The 25,494-nt window shown below is 34.0% G+C and overlaps 1 protein-coding gene across 1 annotated transcript in view; it reads right to left on the bottom strand.

The window, feature by feature from the left end:
- Positions 1 to 25,494, bottom strand: part of PCLO (piccolo presynaptic cytomatrix protein) — a 400,611-nt gene that overhangs the window by 85,127 nt on the left and 289,990 nt on the right. The window contains exon 11 of the mRNA XM_015134174.3: positions 398 to 506. Within this exon, the coding sequence (XP_014989660.3) occupies positions 398 to 506 (109 nt within the window). The remainder of the gene's footprint in view (positions 1 to 397; positions 507 to 25,494) is intronic.

Here is a 25,494-nt window from a genome sequence, read left to right as displayed (position 1 = left end):
AATGATATAAAGCAACTCCAAAGCATGCTTAGCCTCCTAACCAAATATATAGTTGCAATGCTGTTAAAAGTCAGAGCTGATAAAAATGATTATTTAAGGTGAAATCTTTATGAATTAAGTGTAAGTTCATTTGTAAATACATATCCATGAAATCTAAATGGGTTCAGGCTTTCATTTAAATGAAGCACGTTTCCATAAAAGCATGAAAGGGAAGAGGCTGTTGACACAATCAGAAACTAAGTTAGCTGAATTCTTTCTATGCTTTAGGCTTTGATTCACTTTATTTTATAATTACAGAAAATCTTGCTAACTGGCAAAGGTTCCACCTTAACAATTTTAAATTAAAAGAGTCATGGATAGCCAAAAAATGGAAACAGAAAGATGGGGAAAAACTCACAGTCTTACACATATTTCTGCTTCCCCACTTTGCTGACTAATGATACTCTGAACTTCTTCATATGTTTTAGAAGTCAAGGGAATTCCATTCCATTCCAATACTTGCATCCCTAAAAAGACAAATTGAATATAAAATCAAATGTGTGCTATCTCCAGTCTGGGTACATAGGGCATCGAAGACATTTATTTGCATTTAGAAGTCAACTCAGCACACCATTTCAGAGAACATCAATTCCAAGTTCTCTGCAACATTAATACCAAAACCATGATGTAGTTTGATCTCATTAACTTACCTGAACACATAAAATATATTTAATACAACATGCAAAATTTTGCTTTTGAAAATCTGTTTAGTATTATCAAACGCATGCATTCTGTTCACACTGCCATAAAAAACATTACTGAATGTATACTGCTTAGACCAATTTCGTATAGGAAATAAAACAAACACTTAGAACCCCCAATATAATTTTTCTGTGGGGAACAAGCTACTAGAGGAATGTATTTGGTATTTTATCATGAAATGGGAGTAGTAGAAAAAAGTCATTTGGATTTCTCCATTTCAGAAAGTGTTGTAGCTTCTATTTTCTGCAGATGAAATAGAATGCCACTTCGTGTCTTTTTCTTCACTGCATGCCAGACATCCCTGAATTGAGGAATACTAGGAAGGTTATAGGAAGGGCAGCTGCATGGGTATGTGACCTGTGCACCAGTACAAGGCCCTGTGCTCAGAAAGGCCTATGCTTGGTTTAATGCTCTACTGTTGTCATCTTGAAATTCTTAATAACATTTGAACAAAGAACCCACATTTTAATTTTGCATTTGGTTTTATAAATTATGTAGCTGGCCTGGCCTGACCTGGTCAGGGCATTTCATTTTTCCTATCTAAAAAGATAATTTCACAGAAAAAATAAAAGTATAACATAATTAATATTTCAATATTTTACATCTAGCTCCTTTGGTCCATTTTATGTGAGCTGTCAAAGTCATTGAGGGGTCCATGTATGGCATGATTCACATTGTTCTGACATGCAGCTATGTGAACTGGGTATATATAGTAGATGAACCCATCCAAGGTAGTGCTCAAGTATTTGTGAACTCTACCAGCTTTATTTGAGAAAAATGTCTAAATACTACAATTATGTTGTTGAACCATTAGTTTTTTTTTTTTTTTTTTTTTTTTTTTTTTTTTTAGACAGGTCTCACTCTGTTACCCAGACTGGAGTGCAGTGTTGCGATCTCTGCTCACCACAAGCTCCGCCTTCCAGGCTCAAGGGATTCTCCTGTCTCAGCCTCTCAAGTAGCTGGGATTACAGGTGTATGCCACCACGCCCGGCTAGTTTTTGTATTTTTAGTAGAGACAGGGTTTCACCACATTGGCCAGGCTGGTCTCAAACTCCTAACCTCAAATGATCCACTCGCCTCAGCATCCCAAAGTGCTGGGATTACAGGCATGAGCCACCATGCCTGGTCTGAACCATTAGGTTTAAAACGAGCTTCACAGATGCCTATGTGAAATTACCTATTGATCATCATTGGCTCCAGTGAAAAATTCTAAACATGGCATGATTGTATCTTTAAAAGTTTTAATGATTATGATATATATTAGAAAGCATATTATCACTTGCAAGTAAGAAAGGGAAAAGCTTTTAAACTATAGTCAAATAGTAAAAGAAGTCCATAAAAAGGCTCACAATAACACAAACAAGAATGACTTTTCTATAACTTACTCCAAGGAAACTTTATCTTCAGATGGGCCTTAGGTTTATTTCAACAATCCCAGGCTGTTGTACATATAAAATGAGAAAATTATGTAAAAGACAGTGACAACACCACTAAAGAAAAATATAGCACGCTGAAAGAGGAAAATAAAGCACTTTTTTAAAAAAAATAAGGAAGAAGATTACATTAATAAACAGATGATTTTGAATTCAAAGTTATTATAATTCAGAAATTGCATTGTCACATTTCTGCAGGAGCACATACTATGAAAAGGAATAGTCACTTATTTTCATGGTTTTTCTGTTGAATTTACCTGTTCATTCTTCACATGCCAAAATAAAAGGGCAAATTTACAAAACATAATTATCCTGTAAAATTTTAAAAAATGCTTCTAAAAAACTACTATCATTAATAAAATTTCTGAAAAAATTATACAGATAACTAGGGTCTTGCCTGGATATATACCTGACACTGTAAACTACATGATCTGCTCCATACCACAATACACCAATGGAAATTCTTTTTGCCCCACCTCAGTTTCCCACCCTAGTTGTTTCAGTGCTGCAGTTCAAAAGATTGGGACAATTTTTTTATCCTGGCTCATTGCCTACAGTGAGACACCATAGGGAAGATGACCACTGAACACAGTCATTTAGTAATATTTCCCTTTTCTATTGTCTATCTTCCTACAAATTCTATGAGCCATATTAAAATAATGAATGATGTACAGGTATAACAAATCACTCCTTGTTTATCTCAAAAGAGGTCCTAGTAGGTATGAAAATTAAATATGGCATTTCAAATATATATGAAAAATATTTGTTAATTGTAAAATTATATAAACTATTTAAAAATGCATGCAAAAATTTTTTGAAAATTATTATGCTCTGTGGATGTTCAATAATGTATTTTATCATTTAATAGGTTTGAATGTAAGCATTTTCTATCTCAAGACAGCTTTTTACACTGCGTTTTAGAAAGATTTTCTGGAAAATAGTACCCATGTGAATTATATTTATTATTTAGTATTATGAGTAAACATTTGTATTTTCTTTTATTTAAATTATTTAAATACTTATTTAAAGTATTTAGATTATTACAAATTTCAGGGATGAAACTGCACAGATGAGACTTCAATTAAATTCCTTGAAAGTACCTATTTTAACAGCTTATTATTATTATTATTATTTATTTTTTGAGGCAGGGTCTCGCTCTGTCACCCAGGCTAGAGTGCAGTGGCATGATCTAGGCTCACTGCAACCTCTGCCTACCAGGTTCAAGTGATTCTCCTGTCTTAGCCTCCTGAGTAGCTGGGATTACAGGCACCCACCACCACTCCCAGCTAGTTTTTGCACTTTTTTAATTTTTTTTAATTTTTTTTTATTTTTTTTTTTGAGACGGAGTCTCACGCTGTTGCCCAGGCTGGTATGCAGTGGCGCGATCTCGGCTCACTGCAAGCTCCGCCTCCTGGGTTCACGCCATTCTCCTGCCTCAGCCTCCTGAGTAGCTGGGACTACAGGCGCCCGCCACCGCGCCCGGCTAATTTTTTGTATTTTTAGTAGAGACGGGGTTTCACTGTGGTCTCCATCTCCTGACCTTGTGATCCGCCCACCTCGGCCTCCCAAAGTGCTGGGATTACAGGCTTGAGCCACCGCGCCCGGCCTAGTTTTTGCATTTTTAGTAGAGACAGGGTTTCACCACGTTGGCTAGCCTGGTCTTGAAATCCTGACCTCAAGTGATCCACTGGCCTCAGCCTCCCAAAGTGCTGGGATTACAGGTTTGAGTCACCATGCCTGGCCTTTAATAGCTTTTAACAGGAAATTAAGACAGTCTGGATTTTTGCTGAATGTGTAGCAGTGATGATAGGATTTTTTGCAAAGTCTGTGGCTTAATAGGCTACTAAACACCGAAAAAGACAATAATTAGGTAATTCTAGAACTTTAAAAATATTAACATAAAATATTCTGAAATATGTGTTTTCATAATCTCTAGGATTACTTAATACTCTATGCTCCTTAAATGGGCAAAAGTTAGTCCTCTCTTTATAATACAAAATTTCATGTTATGTTATTTCTTGATCTATATTTATTATTTACCATTACATCAAAAACATCTTATTGACTAAAATTATTCAGGTAGTTAAAACTCCTACAGGTTACTCTACACCCAAACATATGCCACACAAAAGTTCATGATTTCTGTTCATTTTATTCATTCCACATGTATTTTTCTAACACTTCATATGTGGTAGGCACTACAGAATTCATCCCCTTTGTTTATGTCTAACATTTTATGATGTTATAAAAGTTAATAAAAATGATAGTCTACTAGAAAACAATTGGAAATATCTAAGCAATTAGTAAAATAAAGATCATTCACACAGGAGGAAGTTCCAAAACTTCTGCAAATATATGAAGAAAATCCCAGATTCATTAGTCATTAGAAAGTGCAAATTGAAGTCATAATATATTACCTAACTGTCATCATATTGGGACACGTTTGAAAACCATAAAATGCCATGTGTTGATTGGGATGTGGGATTGGTGACCTTGACTTCATCAAGGAGATATTCTTGGTAGATGGTTGTTCTGGTTTATTTTCTCTCTATAATGTGAGAATACTATGACTATAAGTAGATAAAATAAAACAACCTCTTATTTACAATTTATAAACATGTAATTATTTTAATGAGAATGCACATGAGTGAAACTGTTCTGGAGGGCAATGTGGCAGAATGTAGTTAAATTAAGCATATACACACTCTATCACCTAAAAATTCTCTTTGTGGGTAGGTATTTGTGAGGAGGTGGAGGTATCAAGCGAAAGAGGCATTGAGAGTACTGTGAATGCTCATGATGAAAATACTTGGCAGAGGTTGGAAGAAACAGACCATACCAGGTGTTAACACCAGAAGGTGGATCCATCCTAAAGTTTTTGCCAAGTTAAAAACAAGTGAGAAACAGGATCTGACCTATAGGGTAATGGTATTTATGTTGATTTAAATAATATGCATGCAAAATAAATCATTACATATTTTATGAATAAATGCCAAGCATCTCAAATTATAATAGTTGTTCACAGAAAGGAGAGAAGAATGGGAAAATAAAATAAGATAAAGGAAAATGAATATGTTAATAAATGAATAAATAAATGAAAAAACACAGGAGTAGACCTTGAAAAAAATAAAAGCCCAAACATAATTTAAAAATATGTAGTATAAATTGTTTGAAATTTGTTTGCTATCTTTTCCATACTAAGATTATTAATCATGACTATAGGTTAATTTTCCAAATTTGAACAACCTCTCTCAGGAGTCTTCTATAAAGCACTAGCAGCAGCAGCAAAAGATCAGCTGAATTTGGCCATCTCCCCTGGCTGAGTCAATAGCAAACACATCTTGCAAGTGGGTTTCAATACAACTGTCCAAATCAATTATACTAATTGCTCATTAATTTTAATGTTAGGCAGTGTTAACGTATGAGAAAGACATAGATAAGTGGATTTTATTTTTAAACTTTATATATTTTTCACATTTTATAATTTTGATCTATTTATATAAAAGTGAGAAAGGTAAGAAGGATGGAAGAAAGGAAAGAAGGATGAAAAGAAGTAGTAAAAAGAAAGTAAGGGGGGAATCTTTGATAAAGGAAAAAATTAGTATTTGAATAGTGTCCTGCTTATTTACAGAATGAGGAGACACAGTCATAATAAGAGATTCAAAACTAAGGTATATTTTCCTGAGTACATTTATTTTGAAATATACAATAAACTCTCTGTGATGGTTAATACTGAGTGTCAACTTGATTGGATTGAAGGATGCAAAGTATTGCTCCTGGGTGTGTCTGTGAGGGTGTTGCCAAATCAGATTAACATTTTAGTCAATGAGCTGGGAGAGGCTGACCCACCCTCAGTCTGGGTGGGCACCAGCTAACCAGCTGCCAGTGTGGCTATAATAAAGCAGGCAGAAGAAGTTGGAAAGAGAAGACTTGCTGAGTCTTCCGGCCTTCATCTTTCTCCTGTGCTGGATGCTTCCTGCCCTAGAACATCAGACTCCAACTTCTTCAGCTTTTGGACTCTTGGATGTACACCGGTGGTTTGCAGGGACTCTTGGGCCTTTGAGCATTGTTGGCTTCCTACTTTTGAGGTTTTGGGACTCAGGCTGATGCACTACTGGTTTCTTTGCTCCTCAACTTGCAGACGTCCTATCATGTGACTTTATGTTGTGATCGTGTGAGTCAGTTCTCCTTAATAAACTCCTTTTCATATATACATATATCCTATTAGTTCTATCTCTCTAGAGAACCCTGACTAATACACTATTGTTAAGTATATTCACTGTACTGTGCTATTGAAAACTGGATCTTATTTATTCTCTCCAACCGTATTTTTGTACCCATTAACCAGCCTCTTCATGCCTCACTTCAAATCCTTCCCAGCCTTTGGCAACCATCATTTTATTCTCCATCTGTATGAGATCAACATGTTTAGCTCCTACATACGGAGTGAGAACATGCAATATTTTACTTTCTATGACTGGCTTATTTCATCTAACATAATGACCTCCAATTCCAGGCATGTTGCTGCAGATGATGAGATCTCATTCCTTTGTTTGGATGAATAGAATTCCATGGTGTATACATGTACAATCTCTTTACCCATTTATAAAATGTTGAAGTTGAAAAGTATTGTGTTGAAGAGCTAATCTCATAATAATATTGCCATTTTTTCATTATTACTATTGCTATTATTTTTGGTTTTTTTTACTCATGGTTCAAACAAAACTTAAAATAGAGCCTCAATATACAAAATATATAAAAATTGGCCTACTTTCATCAAAGCAGGCTCAATCTGCCTTCTAGCCCCCTCACCATTCTCCAGGTCCTATTCAATAGGTACCCTTAGATACACCTTGTTTCCCTGATGTACATGGGTTGTGAGTTTAAAATAACATCACAACCTGAATAAGGGCATAAGAACAATTGCTATTAACTAGGACACTGTTGCTTGAGATGTACTGTAAGGAAGGTACTCTGAATTTCAGTTTATTGAAAATGAAATCTTAATTGGTTTAAAAATTATAATAATTTTTTTTAACCCAATAACTATAGGAATAATGCTTTCAAATAGAGCTCTGTGTAATATTTAGCATTAAAAGTTAAAATTTGCCTCTCTCTCAATAAACAGAATACACACTATTTTTATATAGACAAATATTTTCTTTATCAGAAGGTTTATGAGCCACCTTGCTATTGGTAGTTTACTGTTGACACTTTCTTTTCACCCTAATCAAATTGTGTTCACATGTAGTTTGGTTATTTACTAGTTGTGGCACCCTTGAGCAAGTTGGTTAATCCTCCATCCTTGACTCCCTCAAGGGGATTGTACTTGCTAGATGACTGCTCTAGTTTTATTTCCATCCTATGATGGAGAATACAATATGACAGAATGGGAAACACAAAACAACTGCTTGTTTACAACTTGTGAATATGCATTTTTTGAGCTGAAGGTTTACATAAGAAATTTTAAAAATACTTTAGGATCCTAAAATTTCCATTTTGTTCTTAATTATTTTCCTTATCTATAGCTGTTCTCGACATATATAGTAAAACTTCCCCAAGCATAGAAATCATGTCATCTAATTTTTCTTTTTTGCACTTCCCACATCTCCTCTCACAGCCCTCTCAGTGGCAGTTGTCCAGGTTCTTTGGCTTGGTCTTGGCTCCCCAGGGCTCTAATGGTATCCCCCTTACCTAGTTCCTTTTCTCTCGGCATTGTTACATTGTTAGATTTGTAACATTTGGATTGGTTAACTCAGCATGGGACATCCAATCTGCAGTCTGAATCTAAATTTGGTTTAAACCTACATGCCAAGCAGACAAATATTTATCATTAATGCCACTAAACCCAAAGTTGATTTAAATGCAAAATACCAAAATTTTACTCCATTATACACTTAAAAATGTGATAAGTCATAATCTTATCTCTTCATAATATAAAGATAATATAATTTTAAACTCATTAAAAATTTTAACACAAATTTTATAAATGAATATTCTTCCAAATTTTAGTAGTATTAAATATACATATATAGGAGATTTGCGGTATCACCCTACTCTTTTGCTTTAAGTCACTGTATTTTTATATTGAATATAAAATGAATGAAACAGATTGCTATGTAAACTTATATGCTATGATAATCTACTCTGTTTCCATCTTTAGGCAGGACTGTTGACAATAATTCTTTAGATAAATGTTATACAGCATGGATATCTTTTTAAATTGCTCAGAATTAGAGAAGGTAAATTCTATATTTGAAACTGTCATTGATTTGGGATGTGATCTTGGACAATTTACTTTCCATGTACCTTCTTTCATGCTCAAATTTTGTGAAGAACAAGCAATTAAAATTAGCAAAGTGTGGCTTGTATATATAAACTCCCAAATGAAATAAATTTACATATTTTTAAAACTTTTCATCACATTTTGAATAAAAAAAATTAAGAAATACCAAAGACTACAGTTGAATGGTCTGAGCTGACTGGTGTTTCTTTTCTAGATCTGAGTGTGTCGAAAGTATTTAGAGTCAATGACTTTTTTACTCACCTATCTAAAATAGATTTAGCTCCAATCACAAAAAAAGTATAATTGTAAAATAAACAGATTCTTACTTATATTACAGTATTAATGGTTAACAACAAAAATATTGTTCAAAAGGATTTCATGAATCAAATGTGTTACAAAAGCACAAGTCACAACCATTTTTTAGGCTAATGTTATATGGTAAGCAAGATCCTTATAAGTACTCTAGTTTTAATCTGTTATACTATATATTTAAAAAGTGACACTTAAGAGGTGACATGATTTATCTAATATCCCACAGAATGGTAGTACAGAAATATGAACCCCAACCATCTCCCAGGCCAATACATGTATCAGTAAATAGAAAAACTCATTAAACTGATGCCAACTAAACCTACATGCTAGCCCACTCGAAGGCAAACTATGTTCAAATAAGTGAAACTTAGCAAAAATAACATATATTATTTGTAATGCCATTTAAATTACAACACAACATGAAAATTTGGAAATTGTATTAATTGCCTACATGCTGATATTATTTGGAGACTTGGACATGCAAAAACTGAAGACATTATTGAATGAAGAGAAAGTTGCTGTGGGATATATCACTTATGGTGAGTAAACAGTGACAGAAATGAATAAAATTTGATTGGGTCTCTTATCTCTTTTCCCCATTCCACTCCCAGAAGAGAAGACAATATCATATTTCTCAAGGTAGATTGATGCAAAATTAGGCTGAACCTTACTGGGAAGGAAAATAATGTAAGAAGTATGAAAAGAATAGGAGGTGCAGAGTCAGTGCTAGGGAGGAAATGGTGGTTGGAGATTCCAAAAGAAGTAGGGACTGGCATCCTGCTTGCTTATATTGTCTATGGAAGATGTCTAGCATATTTTTTTAAATAAAAATTGCCAAGAGGTGCCTTTAGAAAGTTGTACATTAGATTCTGTGACTCTCAATGAAGGCAAAACTACTTTTGTGAAAACTTGGGCACAATTAAGGGAGCCACTCATTATCAGGGAAGTGTGCAGGCTTTGATATTGCACTCTTAGTGGTGTGGACTGATGTACAGAGGCCCAAACTCCAGTGTTGTAGAATGTGTAATACCCTCAATTGGAAGTTCCTCAAGGCACTTAGGGCAGGAAGGACCAAATGATGAATGCAATTCAATTTCCTACCAACAGATGAAAGAAAGATTGGAATTGATTACATTTGATTTACAGAAAAAGTAATATTTCTTGCACTTGAATATGACTTTTGCAAATATATGCTTTTTAAACATACTTAGCATGAATAAGGGAATATAATTAGCTATGATTTGTGGACTAACCTGTTAGAAGATTATCATGATAGGATTCGATTTCTAATCACTACAACCACTAAAACAATCCAGTCCAGTATTTCCTTGAAGGATTGGTATAGATGCCAAAAGCCACTTTATAGCTACAGTTCATTGTATTTTTCATTCTATGTGTTATTTGAAACAGACTGAATCAGAAAGCAGCTGAATGAGGCAGAATAAGGGATATGAGTACATTAGTATAATTTGATTGAGCCCTAGAAAATAATATTACATGTGGAGTTATCCAATAACAGATATGTAATGTCATTATCTCATTTGAGGTAGACTGCAGTTTATAACTTCTTCTTAGTTTAATATCACAATTTATTTGTTAGAATGCCCAGAATGGATGCTTTTTACTAACTTTCTAATAAAATGATATTAACAGATTAATACTGGTCTGCTGTGGTTTGAATGCCTCCTCAAAAACTCATGTTGCAATTTAATTGCCAAAGTTATGGTATTGGGAGGTAGGTAGGACGTTTAAGAGATAATAAGGACAAGCCCTAATGGATGGATTAATGCCATTATTTCAGGAGTGGGTTAGTTATCCCAAAAGTGGGTTCCAGATACAAAGGATGAGTTCAACCTGATTTCCTTACTCTCTCTCTCTGTTGTATGCTTACTTGAAAGAGCATGCCTTTCACTATTTCATGACAGAGCAAGAAGGTCCTCTCAAGATGCCAGCACTGTCATCTCAGACTTACCAGCCTGAAGAAATTTGAGAAATAAATTTCTTTTCTTTATAAATTATTCAGTCTCTGCTATTCTGTCATAGTAGCAGAAAACAGACTAAAATACTATCAAATCTTATGAATACCATAACCAGTTAACAATAATAAACTAAACCAATACTATATGGATTGCATAGAAATGAATAATTAATTGAATGGACTTAGGAAGCTAGGGTAGTTGATGCACTTAGGAATGAGAAATGCTTGCCTTAACTGTTGCCTTCTCTGCTTTAAGTATCCTTACTGAATTATTAATAATTTAACCTTAGTTATGTTGATAATCTTTATGATATTCATATATTCTGTACTGTTCCTTTTTAACTGTTAGTTAAATGTATCTTACTACTCAGACGATAGATTTTAACATAAAAAATCATCAATTTATACTAGGAAAGTGTTTCCTAACAAATATAAATGCTATTTGAACTAGTGGCAAAATCATCATCATTGCCACTGCCATCTCCACTGGACATAGATATAGGGACAATATAAATTTCATTTTATAACATCATTTGACAGATAAAATACCCAGAAGTTTGCTTAGATTACTAAAGTATAACTTTAAATCATGTGTAAAATGAGACAAAATGGAAATCATGTTTCTGAAAAAGGAAGTTATAAGAAAGAAATCTCTCAATCAAAATTTAAGAGTGAAAGGAAAATTCAAACATATTCATCCTATAGTATAAGAAAATAAAATGTTTCTTTTGACAAAGGAGGAGATAGGTTTTATCACAACCCAAATATTAAAAATATGCTTCACAAGAAATAATACAACACGGTCAATTGCTATGTATAAAAATGTTAATTAAAGATTAATATTTTAATTGAAGAGGAAGAAACACTTCAAAACTCATTGTATAAGTCCAGTATTACCCTGACACCAAGGCCAGATAAGGATGCTGCAAAGGAAAATTACAGACCAATATCCATGATGAACATAGATGCAAAACTCCTCAATAAAATACAAACATACTGAATTCAACAGCATATTAAAATGATCATACACCATGATCAAGTGGGATTTATCACTGGTATGCAACAAGATTTCAACATACATAAATCAACACATGTGCTACACATTAAAAAAATGAAGAACAAAAAGCATATGATCACCTCAATAAATGTAGAAGCATTTGACAAAATTCAACATCCTCTCATGATAAAAAAAAAAAAACTCTCAACAAATTGTGTATACAAGGAATATACCTCAAAATATTAAAATCCATGTATGACAAATCTGCAACTAATATCATACTCAATGATGGAAAGTTGAAAGTTTTTCTCTAAGACGTATGTATTCATTCTCATTAATTCCATCAACATAGTACTGGAAGTCCTACCCAGAGCACTGGGAAAGAAAAAGAAATAAAATACATCTATATTGGAGAAGAAAAAGTAAAATTGTGTATTTGCAGATGACATGATCTTATATATGGAAAACAGTCAAGTCTCCACCAAAATACTGTTATAATTAATAAACAAATTCAGTAAAGTTACAGGATATGAAATCAACATACAAAAATCAGCCTATACTATACTCAGCCTACACTATGAACTTCTAAACACTGACAAACTATCTGAAAAAGAGATTTTAAAATATCATATATGATAGCTACAAAAAGAAACTATTTGGGAATAAATTTAACCAAGAAGGTGAAAAATCTATGCACTGAAAATGATAATACTGATGGAAGAAACTAAAAAAGACACAAATAAAAAAATATTATGTGCCTATGGATCAGAAGACCCAATATCATTAAAATGTCCATGCTAACCAAAGTGATCTGCAGATTAAATGCAACCCCTACCAAAATCTCAATGTAATATTTCATAGAAATAGAAAAAAATCTTGAAATTCATGTGGAACCACAAGAGATATGCTGTCTATGGGGTGAGGCTTGGCTCCTCTGCTTTTGGCAAAGGCAGGGAAGAGTGGGAAGGACTGCGTCTTGTTTGAGGGCCAGCTCAGCTGCAATACAATAGAACACCAGGTAGACTTCTAAGATTTTTGACTCTGGTCCCTGGCTCCTGGATGGCACTTGTGGAGCCACCTGGGGCCTGGTGGACTTCACCACCCTGAAGGGAAAGACGCAGGTCTGGCTGGCTTAGCCACCTGATAATTGTAGAGTTCCAGGGCTGTGAGTGAACATAGGCAGTAGACAGGAAGTGGTTATAGTAGCCTTGGGCAAGATCCAGTGCTGTGCTGGCTTCAGATCTGACCCAGTGTAGTCATAGTGATGTTGGCCACAGGGGTGCTTGTGTCACTCAATCCCCAGCTTTATGTGGCTCAGAACAGAGAGAGAGAAACTTTATGTTTGGGAGAAAGTAAGGGAAGAGAACAAGAGTCTCTGCCTAGTAATCCAGAGAATTCTCCCAGATCTTGTGCTAGACCATCAAGGTTGTACCTTCACAAGTCTGCCAGAACCACAGCATTACTGGGCTTAGGGTGCCCCTAAAGCATACACAGCTTATATCATAACACCAAGTCATTTGAAATATCTGGAAAGCCTTCCCAAAAGGACAGTTACAAATAAGCCCAGAGAGTAAAGACTACAATAAATACCTAACTCTTCAATGCCCAGACAGGAAAACATGACCTCACCTAATGAACTAAATAAGGCACCAAGAAACAATCCTGGAGAAACAGAGATATGTGACCTTTTAGACAAAGAATTCAAAATATTTGTGTTGAGGAAATGCAAAGAAACTCAAGAACACAGAGAAGGAATTCAGAATTCTATCAGATAAGTTTAACAGAGTATGAAATAACTAAAAGGAATCAAGCAGAAATTCTGCAGCTGAAAAATGCAGTAGACACAGCTGAATAATGCATCAGAGGTCTTTAATAGAAGAACTGATCAAGCAAAAGAAAGGATTAGTGAGCTTGAATACAGGCTATTTTAACATACACCAAGACATAAAAGAGAGAATTTTAAAAATAAAGCACACCTACAGGATCTAGGAAATACCTCAAAAGGGCAAATCTAAGAGTTATTCACCTTAAAGAGGAAATAGAGGAAGAGATTGAGATAGAAAGTTTATTCAAAGGGATAAAGACAGAGAATGTCCCAAACCTAGAGAAATACATCAATATCCAAGAACAAGAAGTTTATAGAGTGCCAAGCAGATTTAACCCAATAACGACTACCTAAAGGCATTTAATAATCAAACTCCCAAAGGTCAAGGGTAAAGCAGCAAGAGAAAAAAAAATAACATACAATAGAGTTCCAATACATCTGGTAGCAGACTTTTCAGTGGAAACCTTATGGGCCAGGAGAGAGTGATATGACTTATTTTAAAGTGCTGAAGAAAAAAAACCTTTTACCTTAGAATAGTATATCTGGTAAAAATATCCTTAAAACATGGAGAAATAAATACTTACCCAGATTAAAAAAAGCTGAGGGATTTCAATACCAGAGCTGTCCTACAAGAAATGCTAAATGGGGTACACTTCAATCAGAAAGAAAACGACAGTAATGAACAATAAATAATCACCTGATGGTCCAAAATTCATTGGTAATAGTATGTATACAGAAAAACACATATTATTGTAACACTGTAACTGTAATATGCAAACTACTCTTATTCTAGGTAGAAGATTAAATGATGACCCAATCAAACATAATAACCACAACAACTTTTCAATATATAGCATAATAAGATACAAACAGAAACAACCAAAAGCTAAAAAGTGGGGGGGATGAAATTAAGGCATAGAGTTTTTATTGGTTTTCTTTTTGCTTGTTTTTTTATGCAAATAGTGTTCAGTTATTATCAGGTTAAAATAATGGATTATAAGATAGTATTTGTTAGCCTCAAGGTAACCTCAAACCAAAAAACATACAATATATATGCAAAAAATAAAAAGCAAGAAACTAAATTATATCACTAGAGAAAAATCCACTAGAAGAAAACAGGAAGGAAAGAAAGAAGGAAGAGAAGATCAGAAAATAAACAACAAAATGGCAGGAGTAGATTCTAACTTATCAGTAATAACATTGAATGTAAATGGACTAAATACTTCAATCAAAAGATATAGAGTGGCTGAATGGGTGAATAAACAAGACCCATTGTTCTGTTGCCTACAAGAAATACACTTAACCTGTAAAGACACACATAGACTGAAAATAAAGGGAAGGATAAAGATATTTCATGCCAATGGAAACCAAAAATGGAAACCCAGAAATTAATAACAGGAGGAATTTTGGAAACTATTCAAATACATGGAGTCCCTATACTTAGAAAAAGTAGATTTCAAGACAAAAGCTATAAGAGGAGACAAAGAAGGTCACTATATAATGATAAAGAGGTCAATTCAGCAAGAGAATATAACAATTTTAAATATATATGCACCCCACACTGGATCACCCAGATATGTAAAGGAAATATTAGAGCTAAAGAGAGAGGTAGGCTCCATTACAATAGTAGTTGGAGACTTCAAAACCCCATTTTCAGCTGAAAATCAGACAAAGAAACATGAGACTTAATCTACACTATAGACCAAATGGATCCAATAGATACTTACAGAACATTTCATCCAAGAGCTGTGGAATACACATTCTTTTCCTCAGCACATGGATCATACTCAAGGATAGACCACATGTTATGTCACAAAACAAGTTTTAAAACATGAAAATAATGGAAATCACCAAGTATTTTCTCCTACTACAATGGAAAAATCTAGAAATAACAAGAGGAATTTTGGAAAGTATTCAAATACATAGAAATTAAACAATATGCTCCTGAATGACCAGTGGATCAATAAAGAAATTTAGAAATTGTAAAAATTTCTTGAAACAAACGATAACAGAAACATATACTAAAACCTATGCAAAAACATTACTGAGTGGGAAGTTTATAGCTATGTGTACACCAAAAAGAGAAAAAAGTTGAAATGAAAAATCTAATGATGCATCTTAAAGAACCAGAAAAGCAAGAGCAAACCAAACCCCAAATTAGTAGAAGAAAACAAATAATAAAGAACAGAGCAGAAATAAATGAAATTAAAATGATAAAAATACAAAAGCTCAACAAAACAAAAAATTGGTTGTTTGAAACAGATATATGAAAAAGAGCTTAACACCACTGATCATTAGAGAAATGAAAATCAAACTACAACGAAATATAATTTTACTCCAGTTAAAATGGCTTATGTCCAACAGACAGACAATAACAAATGCTGATGAGGATGTGGAGAAAAGAGAACCCTTGTCCACTGTTGGTGGGAATGTAAATTGCTACAAACAATATGGAGAACAGTTTGGAGGTTCCTCACAAAACTAAAAACTGATTTATCATATTAACCAGCAATCCTACTGCTGGGTATATATCCAAAATAAAGGAAATCAGTTTATTGAGGAGATATTTGTACTCCTATGTTTATTGCTACACTGTTTACAACAGCTAAGAATTGGAAGCAACCAGAGCAAGACTCCGTCTCAAAAAAAAAAAAAAAATTGGAAGCAACCTAACTGTCCATCAGCAGATGAATGAATAAAGAAAAGGTGGTACATATACACAACGGAGTACTATTCAGCCATAAAAAATAACAAGATCCAGTAATTTGTAACAACACGATGGAACTGGAGATCATCGTGTTACGTGAAATAAGCCAGGCACAAAAGACAAACATCGCATGTTCTCACTTATTTGTGGGATCTAAAAATCAAGAGTATTGAATTCATGGATATAGAGAGTAGAAGGATGGTTACTAGAAGTTGGAAATGGTAGTAGGGGGTTGGAGGGAAGGTGAGGATGGTTAAAGGGTACAAAAAATAGAATAAATAAGACCTACTATTCAATGGCACAAATAGTGTGACTACAGTCAATAAGAACTTAATTGTACATTTAAAAATAACCTAATGAATATAATGTATTGTTTGTAAGTCAAAAGATAAATGCTTGAGGGCATGGATACCCTATTCTCCATGATGTGCTTGTTTCTCTTTGCATGCCTGCATGAAAACATCTCATGTGCCTCATAAATATACATTTACTCTTTATCCAAAGAATTAAAAATTAAAAAGTTATACTTTGCTTATATTGGAGCCAATTATGCTACATGATTATTATGAATGACATAATCAAAATTAAAAGGGTAAAATGGATGCACAATTTCTTTCATAATCGGAAGTGTCAAAAGATGTAAATAACATAGAGACATCAGTTCAAACAATAAAAATATCAGTAACCATTTTATCATCCTGAGAGAATCTTCAAAGAAATAAAATTATGTGTCAAGTTATTTCATAAAAAGTGTAAATATTCTGTTCTTTGTATCACAATGAAGAATTAGGAAATAATTCACTTTGACTTGGTAGATGTTTAATAAATAAGAAATGTCATTTGATCATTGAATTCTATTTGAAAAGTTACCAATTTCTTTAATAAACAGAATTCAATTTCAAATGCTATCAATCAATATTAGAGTGTATACAACATCCTGCAATAATTGATTTTCCATTGAAAAATAAGAATTGGCTAAGAAGAAAACAGTTCAACAGCAATTTCTGCCAACTGAATAGAATACAACTTAACTATATTCCCTCCAGCTTTCTAATATTCATGTAGAGAAATTATTTCTCTAATCGTAAACAGGATTACAACTGTAAAAGTATTGGCAATACAGTTTTATATGAATAATAGAGGGTTTTCATATGTATACCATTTGATTGGTGGTTATTTCAGTTAAAAGGAGTAAAATTTAACCCATTTCACTTGTGGTAATACCTCTGGTATTAATAAGGAACACCAATACAGGACTCACACAAAAAAGTTATTTTGCCCATTTTTTTTTCTCATTTTATCTTCACAGTAATCCAATAAAATAGATAGGGTAAGTAAATCCCCATTTTCACAATAAAAACCCCCACAGTTTTAGAAGCCACATTTGGTGGCAGTTTGAAAAGCCAAGTCTCCTCATTCCTCATCTAAATTACGTAATTTTGGTATTATAAAGGCTTTTTAAATGTTTAAGTTATATGGAATATCTAATTATAAACTTCTGGCTATTTTATAGCTAATATCTTAGATGTAAGTACATAATCAATATAAATAAATGTATTGAATTATAATAAAACATCACATCAAGTCAGTATGCCACAAATATTTAGTCAGTATGTGCCAAAGAGGGTACTAAATTCTGGGCCACTTATATCAATTAGTTATAACTTCTGACATGATTATTCCTACTATGGAGTAGGAACATCATGAACAAATGCCCACAGAAGGCAAATAGCATCATGGCTCTGGGATCAGAGTGGGGCTGGTGGGTGTGTAGATTGGAGGTGAGAATGGATAAAGATGAGTTTGTATAGCTGGAATACATTGTGGAAGGCTTACGTCTAACATTGTATTTGGACTTAATTAATTTGCTAATATTAAGACATAAAAGGAAAGGTTTACAATAATTAGATCGTTATTTTAATAACTTCTTGCCATTTGGAGAGGATGTATGCATTTCTCCTCCAACTTCAGCAGGTTAGTGTCAGTTTATTTTGTGTTTTCTCTGTTTCTTGTACATACTTCTACTGTTATCCTCAAAATATTATATTTTAATTTATTCATTTATGTAATTGCCTCTGTTGTGACAATGGAGACATTAGTGAATGACAATTTGCTGAATGAATGAATGGATAAAATCAGAGACACACTGGAAGCCCAGAGAATGAGTAAAATTTAACAAAAATAAGACAGGAATTCAAAATTGCAATTGAATATTAATTCTTACATGAAATACAATTTTCAGAAAATATTGTCAGGATGAAAAAATAGGACTGCTGAGAATCAGTTCTTCGAATCAATATAGTACTTAAATTCATTTTATCCACAGTTTATGAATGCAAACTGTCTAAGCACTCTAAGAGATTGAGAGATTTTATTCACCTTTGTTCTCATAAATAAAGTGATATTGACACAGACATAATTTTCTTAAATAAATAAGTATTAGAGAATGATTTTCCTTCATAAATATTAAAACTGTGGCTCTTGGTTGCCTTTTATCCTACTGAGATGCAAATTACAAATGATAGAAATAAAAAAATATTGAACTGCCACCTGTAGAACCACACAAATGCCAGGCTTGGTGGCTCACACCTGGAATCCTAGCACTTTGGGAGGCCAAGGTGGGCGGATCACCTGAGATCAGAAGGTTGAGACCAGCCTGGCCTACATAGTAAAACCCCGCTTGTACTAAAATTACAAAAATTAGCTGGGCATGGTAGCGGGTGACTGGAATCCCAGCTACTCAGGAGGCTGAGGCAGAAGAATCACTTGAACCAGGGAGGCAGAGGTTGCAGTGAGCCGAGATCGTGTCATTGCACTTTAGTCTGGGCGACAGAGCAAGATGCCGTCTCAAAAAAAAAAAAAAAGAAAAAGAGAACTACACAAATAAACATTTATATGGTATAATTCCTACTAAAATATGTGTATTTATTGTGTTAATTTAAAATAAGATGTAAGACTTAGATGAAAAATACTCTGTTGGTTTGCTGTATTATGCAAGGATTTAAGTTTTTAAAAAATGGTGAAGGGATTTTGTCTTATAAATGTGAATACCTAACAAATGAATGAACATATTGAGATCATTTTCATTAACTAAATATACATATTGTGTTGATATATATGTATAACTATTATACATATATATAACTATTTCTCAACACCTCCTCGTTCCCACCTTGGTCTTAACTTATATAGGTTCTTAGCAACTCTCCTCGCTTCTACTCTTTACCTCTTTAAAACTATTCTTAATACAGCAGTAAGAGTGATCCTATTTAAACATCATTCAGCTTATGTCAGGTCAATTGCTTCTCATCTCACATGAGTAGACGTTAAAATCCTTACAATGGCCTGCAGGATTTGACCCCTGCTACTTCTCTGAGTTTTGGTATTCGCTCTCTCACGTGTTCACTCAGTTTCAGCCATGTTGGCTTCCTTTCTGTCTTGCTGTTCTTGGCACACACCAGGCATGCTCTTGCTCGGGATATTTGTGTCCTTGTCACTTCTCTGCCTATAATGCAAGACAACTCCCAGATCATTCTTTCCCATCCTTGGTGGCTTTACTGAATTTTTGCCTTCTTGCCAAAACTTTCTCTTACCACCTCATCTCAAACTGCAATCACATCCTCCTACATGCCATACCCACCCTCTTTGCTATATTTTTCTCCTTAGCATTTATTACCATCTAATGTATGACACTTAATATATTATAATATATGAAATATATTTAACATTTATATATTAATATTTATTATCTGTCTTAGCTATTAGAATATAAAACCCATGCTTTCTTCACTGAAGCCCTCACATGTCCAAGAAGAGAAATTGCTTTATACAATATGTACTAAAGAAAAAATCTTTGAAAAAATGAATGAATAAATAATGGCATTCAGCAAACTCAAGTGCTGTGGCTGACAGTAACTAGGATTTGGGGAATGAGTAGAATATAAAAGGAAACAAAAGCAGCTCAAGAGGAAATAAAGGAATCTTATTTTCTTTCACTACTCTCAGTGAAATTTTATAAACACACACGCACGCACACACACACACACACACACACACACACACACACACCCCTTTAGTATGAATTTCTTAAGTACGGAAGTAAAAACCTACATTCTTGTAAGCTATTGTTTCCACTTCAGCACTTATCATTGTATCTGGAACAGTACTCCATTACTATGCTGAACAATTAAAAATTAATTAAAATAAATGAGAACCTTAAAAGATCTGTATAGTTCCTTGACAGTGTCTTGCCTTCAGGAGCTTATAGTCTGCTCTTAGAAACTACCTGAAAGTTACCTGGAATTCTTTCCAGTGGGGGAAAAATCTGTAAGCTCCATTTAGTCATGGTGTTGATTCTAATGCAAGCAGTCAACCCATGTATTCTGCACTTCTTTAGTTCTGTATTTTCTTTTAATGAAACTAAAAGAATACATCTATCAAAATTAAACAGAAGACAAACATCATTAATTGTAAAAAAAAGAGTTTTGGGCCAGGTGTGGTGGTTCAGGCCTATAATCCCAGAACTTTGGGAGGCTGATGCAGGAGGATCATTTGAGCCCAGAAAGTCAAGGCTAGCCTGGGCAACATGGCAGCACACCTGTCTCTACAAAAGTTTTTTTAAAAAAGTAGCACATGTAGTAGTGCATGCCTGTGGTCCCAACTACTTGGGAGGCTGAGGTGGGAGGATCGCTTGAGGCCAGGAGGCTGAGGCCACAGTGAGTAGTGATTGCGCCACTGCATGCCAGCCTAGGTGACAGAGTGAGATCCTGTCTCAACAACAACAACAACAACAAAAGAGTTTTCTTCCATTAAAACTATCTTTGTCCTAGTTCTTCATATTTATTTTATATTTTTCTAAAATACTTAAGACCCTGATCCAACTCTCCCCCTACAATGTATATCTTACATCTACTGCATTTCTGGACTGTAGGCATCTTGAAAGCAAGGAAAAACCATATCGTTCTATATTATTTTAGGATAGACTTGTACAGTGTAGTTACTAAATAAATGTTTTGCTCTATTTGTATTCTGCATTATTTCCAGTATTCCTAGTATTTTCACTTCTACTCCTTTACAACAACCATCTCTCTGAACTTCCTGTTTGTCACCTCCATCCACCTTTTTAGTATATTACTACTTCACATCAGTATTGCAGTAAGTACTTCAAAGTCCTGCACCAATAAAGACAACATCTCATGCAGGAATGAATCCAGGTTTCTTAAGGCCTAAAACATATAAAATTTTAAGAAAAAATGTAAGATTATAAGTACAAAATTAGATATAAGTGAATATTTTTAAAAAGGAGATAAGAAATAACAAATCACAAATGTTAAAAAGCTGACAAATGTCACAAACACCACATATTTCTAAACCCTTCTTAAAGCCTTGTAATGGGCTTATAGGGAAGGGAGGTGCCCTAAGACTTAACTGTTTTCTCTTACGATTTATCCACTTCTGGACTCACTTATTTTTTCATTTACCGTAATTAGTGTCACATCCTTAATTCTAATTCTTGGATTTCCATCTCATATAACATACCCAGCTTATCACTGCTTGTATAATGCTGCCTCATCTCCCATCTCCAAGCCTTAAGAAACTATGGTTTTCTTAATGTTCAACCTCTCCCTCACATCTCTTCAAAAGGTAACATATCTCATAAGTCTCTTACGTTTAATGCTAAAGACCCAGGGAGTTTCTGTGATTTGACAAAGGTCACACTAACAGTTGATGAGAAAGAGTGGTCCAGAAACGGAATCATCTGACTCCTACATCATGAATCTATTTATCAACAAGATGTGTTTTCACTGACCAACATACCAAGAAAGTCATATACACAAACATCCATTGTACAAATGTCATAGATTTCAATCAGAACACAAGGTTTACTGATTAACCTATTGTTGATAAGAAAAATTTATAAAGCCTTCTAAAAGATTAGCCGAAATTGGCTGGGTGTAGTGGCTCATGCCTGTATTCCCAGCACTTTGAGTGGTCAAGGCGGGTGGATCACAAGGTCAGGAGATTGAGACCATCCTGGCTAACATGGTGAAACCCTGTCTCTACTAAAAATACAAAAAATTAGCCGGACATGGTGGCGGATGCCTGTAGTCCCAGCTACTCAGGAGGCTGAGGCAGGAGAATTGTGTGAACCCAGGAAGTGGAGCTTGCAGTGAGCCGAGATTGCACCACTGCACTCCAACCTGGGAAACAGAGCAAGACTCTGTCTCAGAAAAAAAAAAAAAGATTAGCCAAAATTATGATTTTCCAGTTAAGAGGCGATATATTTATGTGAGAAATGACTTAATCGCTTTAGGCATTATAATTTTTTATTAATGTGGGCTTGGTATTTAAAATGATATATTTCATTATATCATATACTTCTAGCATTTAAATGTTCCCTTACATAAAGTCTAGGCTTTATAAGATTAATATTATTTATGAAAATAATTTTACCTATCCTTAACAAAATAGTTCTATAGCTAGTCCATTGCTTTACAGTTATAAAAGATATTGGCTCCTTTCATCCTCATTGTAATGATGTGAGTTAGATCCTGAAATCTAATTATACAGATGATATAAAAGGAAATACAGAAAACACAAGTAAGTTCCCTAAATTCCTGAAGACAGCATTAATTCAGAGTCTTCTGACTCCGAGTTCGATGCTGTATTCATCAGAAATATTATCTCCTCCTGTAACTCAGAATTCAGACCTGATCAGGGTCAATGATTTAAGCATGCACAAATATGGAAGACACAGAATTCAAACTTAATATGGTAAATATTCTTCTTATTGTCAAAGACCTTCATAGTTGAAAGTAAACAGAGATTTCTTTTTACTACTTACAATATTCTAAGCATGACATTATGTTTCCTATATCTTATTCCTAAATGTGATAACAATTTTGCCAACTATTATCCCAGTTATCCAGCCAAGAATACCTGGGTACTAAAAGTTTTAAAAAATACAGGCAATATGTACCAGATCTGAATTTAAATCCTGATCTAACTCTAAAACCATGGCTCTCTACTAATCACTGGAGATACTAAGCATTGGCTGGCTGAAGATCTGGTATGGATATTAAAAAGATAGGTTAGCATCCTTGCTTCCAAAGTAACCACTCCAAGCTTACAACAAAGTGCAGTCTATTCCATGAAATACTGGTTAGACAAATCCAGAAATTTAACTGTAGGAACAATTGTTCCTCATGAAGCAATGTCACCCTTGATGAAGTATGTCACCCTTGATGAAGGCAATCAAATTAGGATTTGGGGCATTGGACTGCATAAAACAGGACATTATTTAGTTTCCTTCATGTCCCTATCACAAAAATTATAATGTAAGCATAATTTTCCTCTGATAAATTTCAAAATAAATGGATAAAGAAGAGAAACATATTTCTTTGTACTGGCAATGTATCTAATCACTAATATCCTGATGTGGTGTGATATCACTACATCTTAAAAATAATATATTACAACCTATCAGCCCAGGGACCAATAATTTGTATTTTTCTTCAAAGAAGATAGTTTCCTAAATACATATTAGAAAATCTTCGTATCAACATGAAATGTGGTCTGTGTTATGTGTACCTAACACACCAGTTTTAGAGAATTTTGAGAAATCTCATGCTAATGACCAATCCGTACCTGGTAATCCCCCTGGAACAAGAACAAGGAAGCTCACTCATCTGTGTGCTGTGTTTCTTGATCTCCAACCTTGATCACTGCCATGCCATCTGTAACATATGCCAAAAAAGCATAAGCAGAAATAGAGACTTCCTTGCCTAGGCACATTCTTCCTTATGTTACGCTGGAGTACGTCCTCTGTCCTCTAATAATGCTACTGGAATTAGCTCTTCTACCAAAGACTTTTTCATGACAAGGAATTCCAGAGGCCAACTTCTAAAACCAAAACCACCACTCCAAAAACAGCTAACTTTCACCCTTACTTCAATCGCTGATTCTCAACAATAAATCCAACAGCATTTTCTTGCCAGAAACCCTGTCAGTTCATCTTTAAGAAGAAAAGCAAGCTAGCTGGACCAATTTCAATCGCCTACTCTGAAACAACTAAAAACTAAGAATATAAAAGTATGCACGAAGTATAATTAATATCGCAGAGGCATTTCCTCAGAGAATACCTATGGACAAACAATGAAGTTTCTCTCATTTCATTACACGTCTTATGGGCTTGGACATGCTTACTTGCCATGTAGCTCTGGCTAAATCTATAAGCAAATATTGGATATCATTGGTTTTAGCTTTGTGCTCTTCCATTCAGAATGTTCTTGAAGACACATTCAGATTTTAATGTTATATTTCTATCTTAACTCCAAAGAGTTTTCCAAAAATTTTCTAAATTTACCAATTATAATAATATAAATACAGATACAAGATACAATAATATAGATACATAATATAGATACAAGTTATCTTCAAAAGATTTTATTAAATTAACAAAGTTGAACAACTTATCAATATAAACGGTGTTTTAGGTTCACTGAATATATGATATTTAGTCCTTGTGGATTCATTGTCCTCTTACAAAAATTGCTGAAGTTTTAAAAGTATCATGATGGTAATGTATTTCACAATTATGTTATAACACAGACAACTAGGACAAAAATGAATTTGGAGAACTAGTTCAAAATATCCAGTGATTAAATAAAGCTTAGAACCAATGATATGCACATAAAAGTTTAGATTTAGCTCATGATATTACCAAGTAAAATTGATTTTATCTATATCTTCTACTCTACCTTTTCTGGAGATATAATATTGGTATAAATTGATAAAACCATATAATATTGTTAATAAGTTTAACACTTGCTATGGATAATTGTTTTAATGTCCTAACTCATGTTATTGTATTAATTCAGAATACAATGACTAAGTCTCTAAGTAGAGCAAAATCCTGCATTGTCAACTTATTGAAGACTCAACTGGACATGACTATATGTCTAAATTTTTTCCAAATTAATCAGTCTCTTCAATGAAATCACTATCAAATCTCAACAGAGATTGTCATGAAAATTGAAAAGCAGATTCTAGAATTTATATGCAAAACCAAAGGGTCAAGAATTGTTCCGAGAGCATTTTGATGAACAGCTCTAGGATGGATCCACCTGCCAAATGCCAGGACTTAATATAAAGATGTTACAATTAAAACAGTGTGATATTGGTGTAGGGATAGACAAATAGGCCAGTAGGATAGA

This window comes from Macaca mulatta, chromosome 3 (genome assembly GCF_049350105.2).
Source record: "Macaca mulatta isolate MMU2019108-1 chromosome 3, T2T-MMU8v2.0, whole genome shotgun sequence".
Classification (NCBI taxonomy): Eukaryota; Metazoa; Chordata; class Mammalia; order Primates; family Cercopithecidae; genus Macaca; species Macaca mulatta.
The sequence above is the reverse complement of the archived record's forward strand: the minus strand, read 5'-3'. Positions and strand labels throughout refer to the sequence as shown.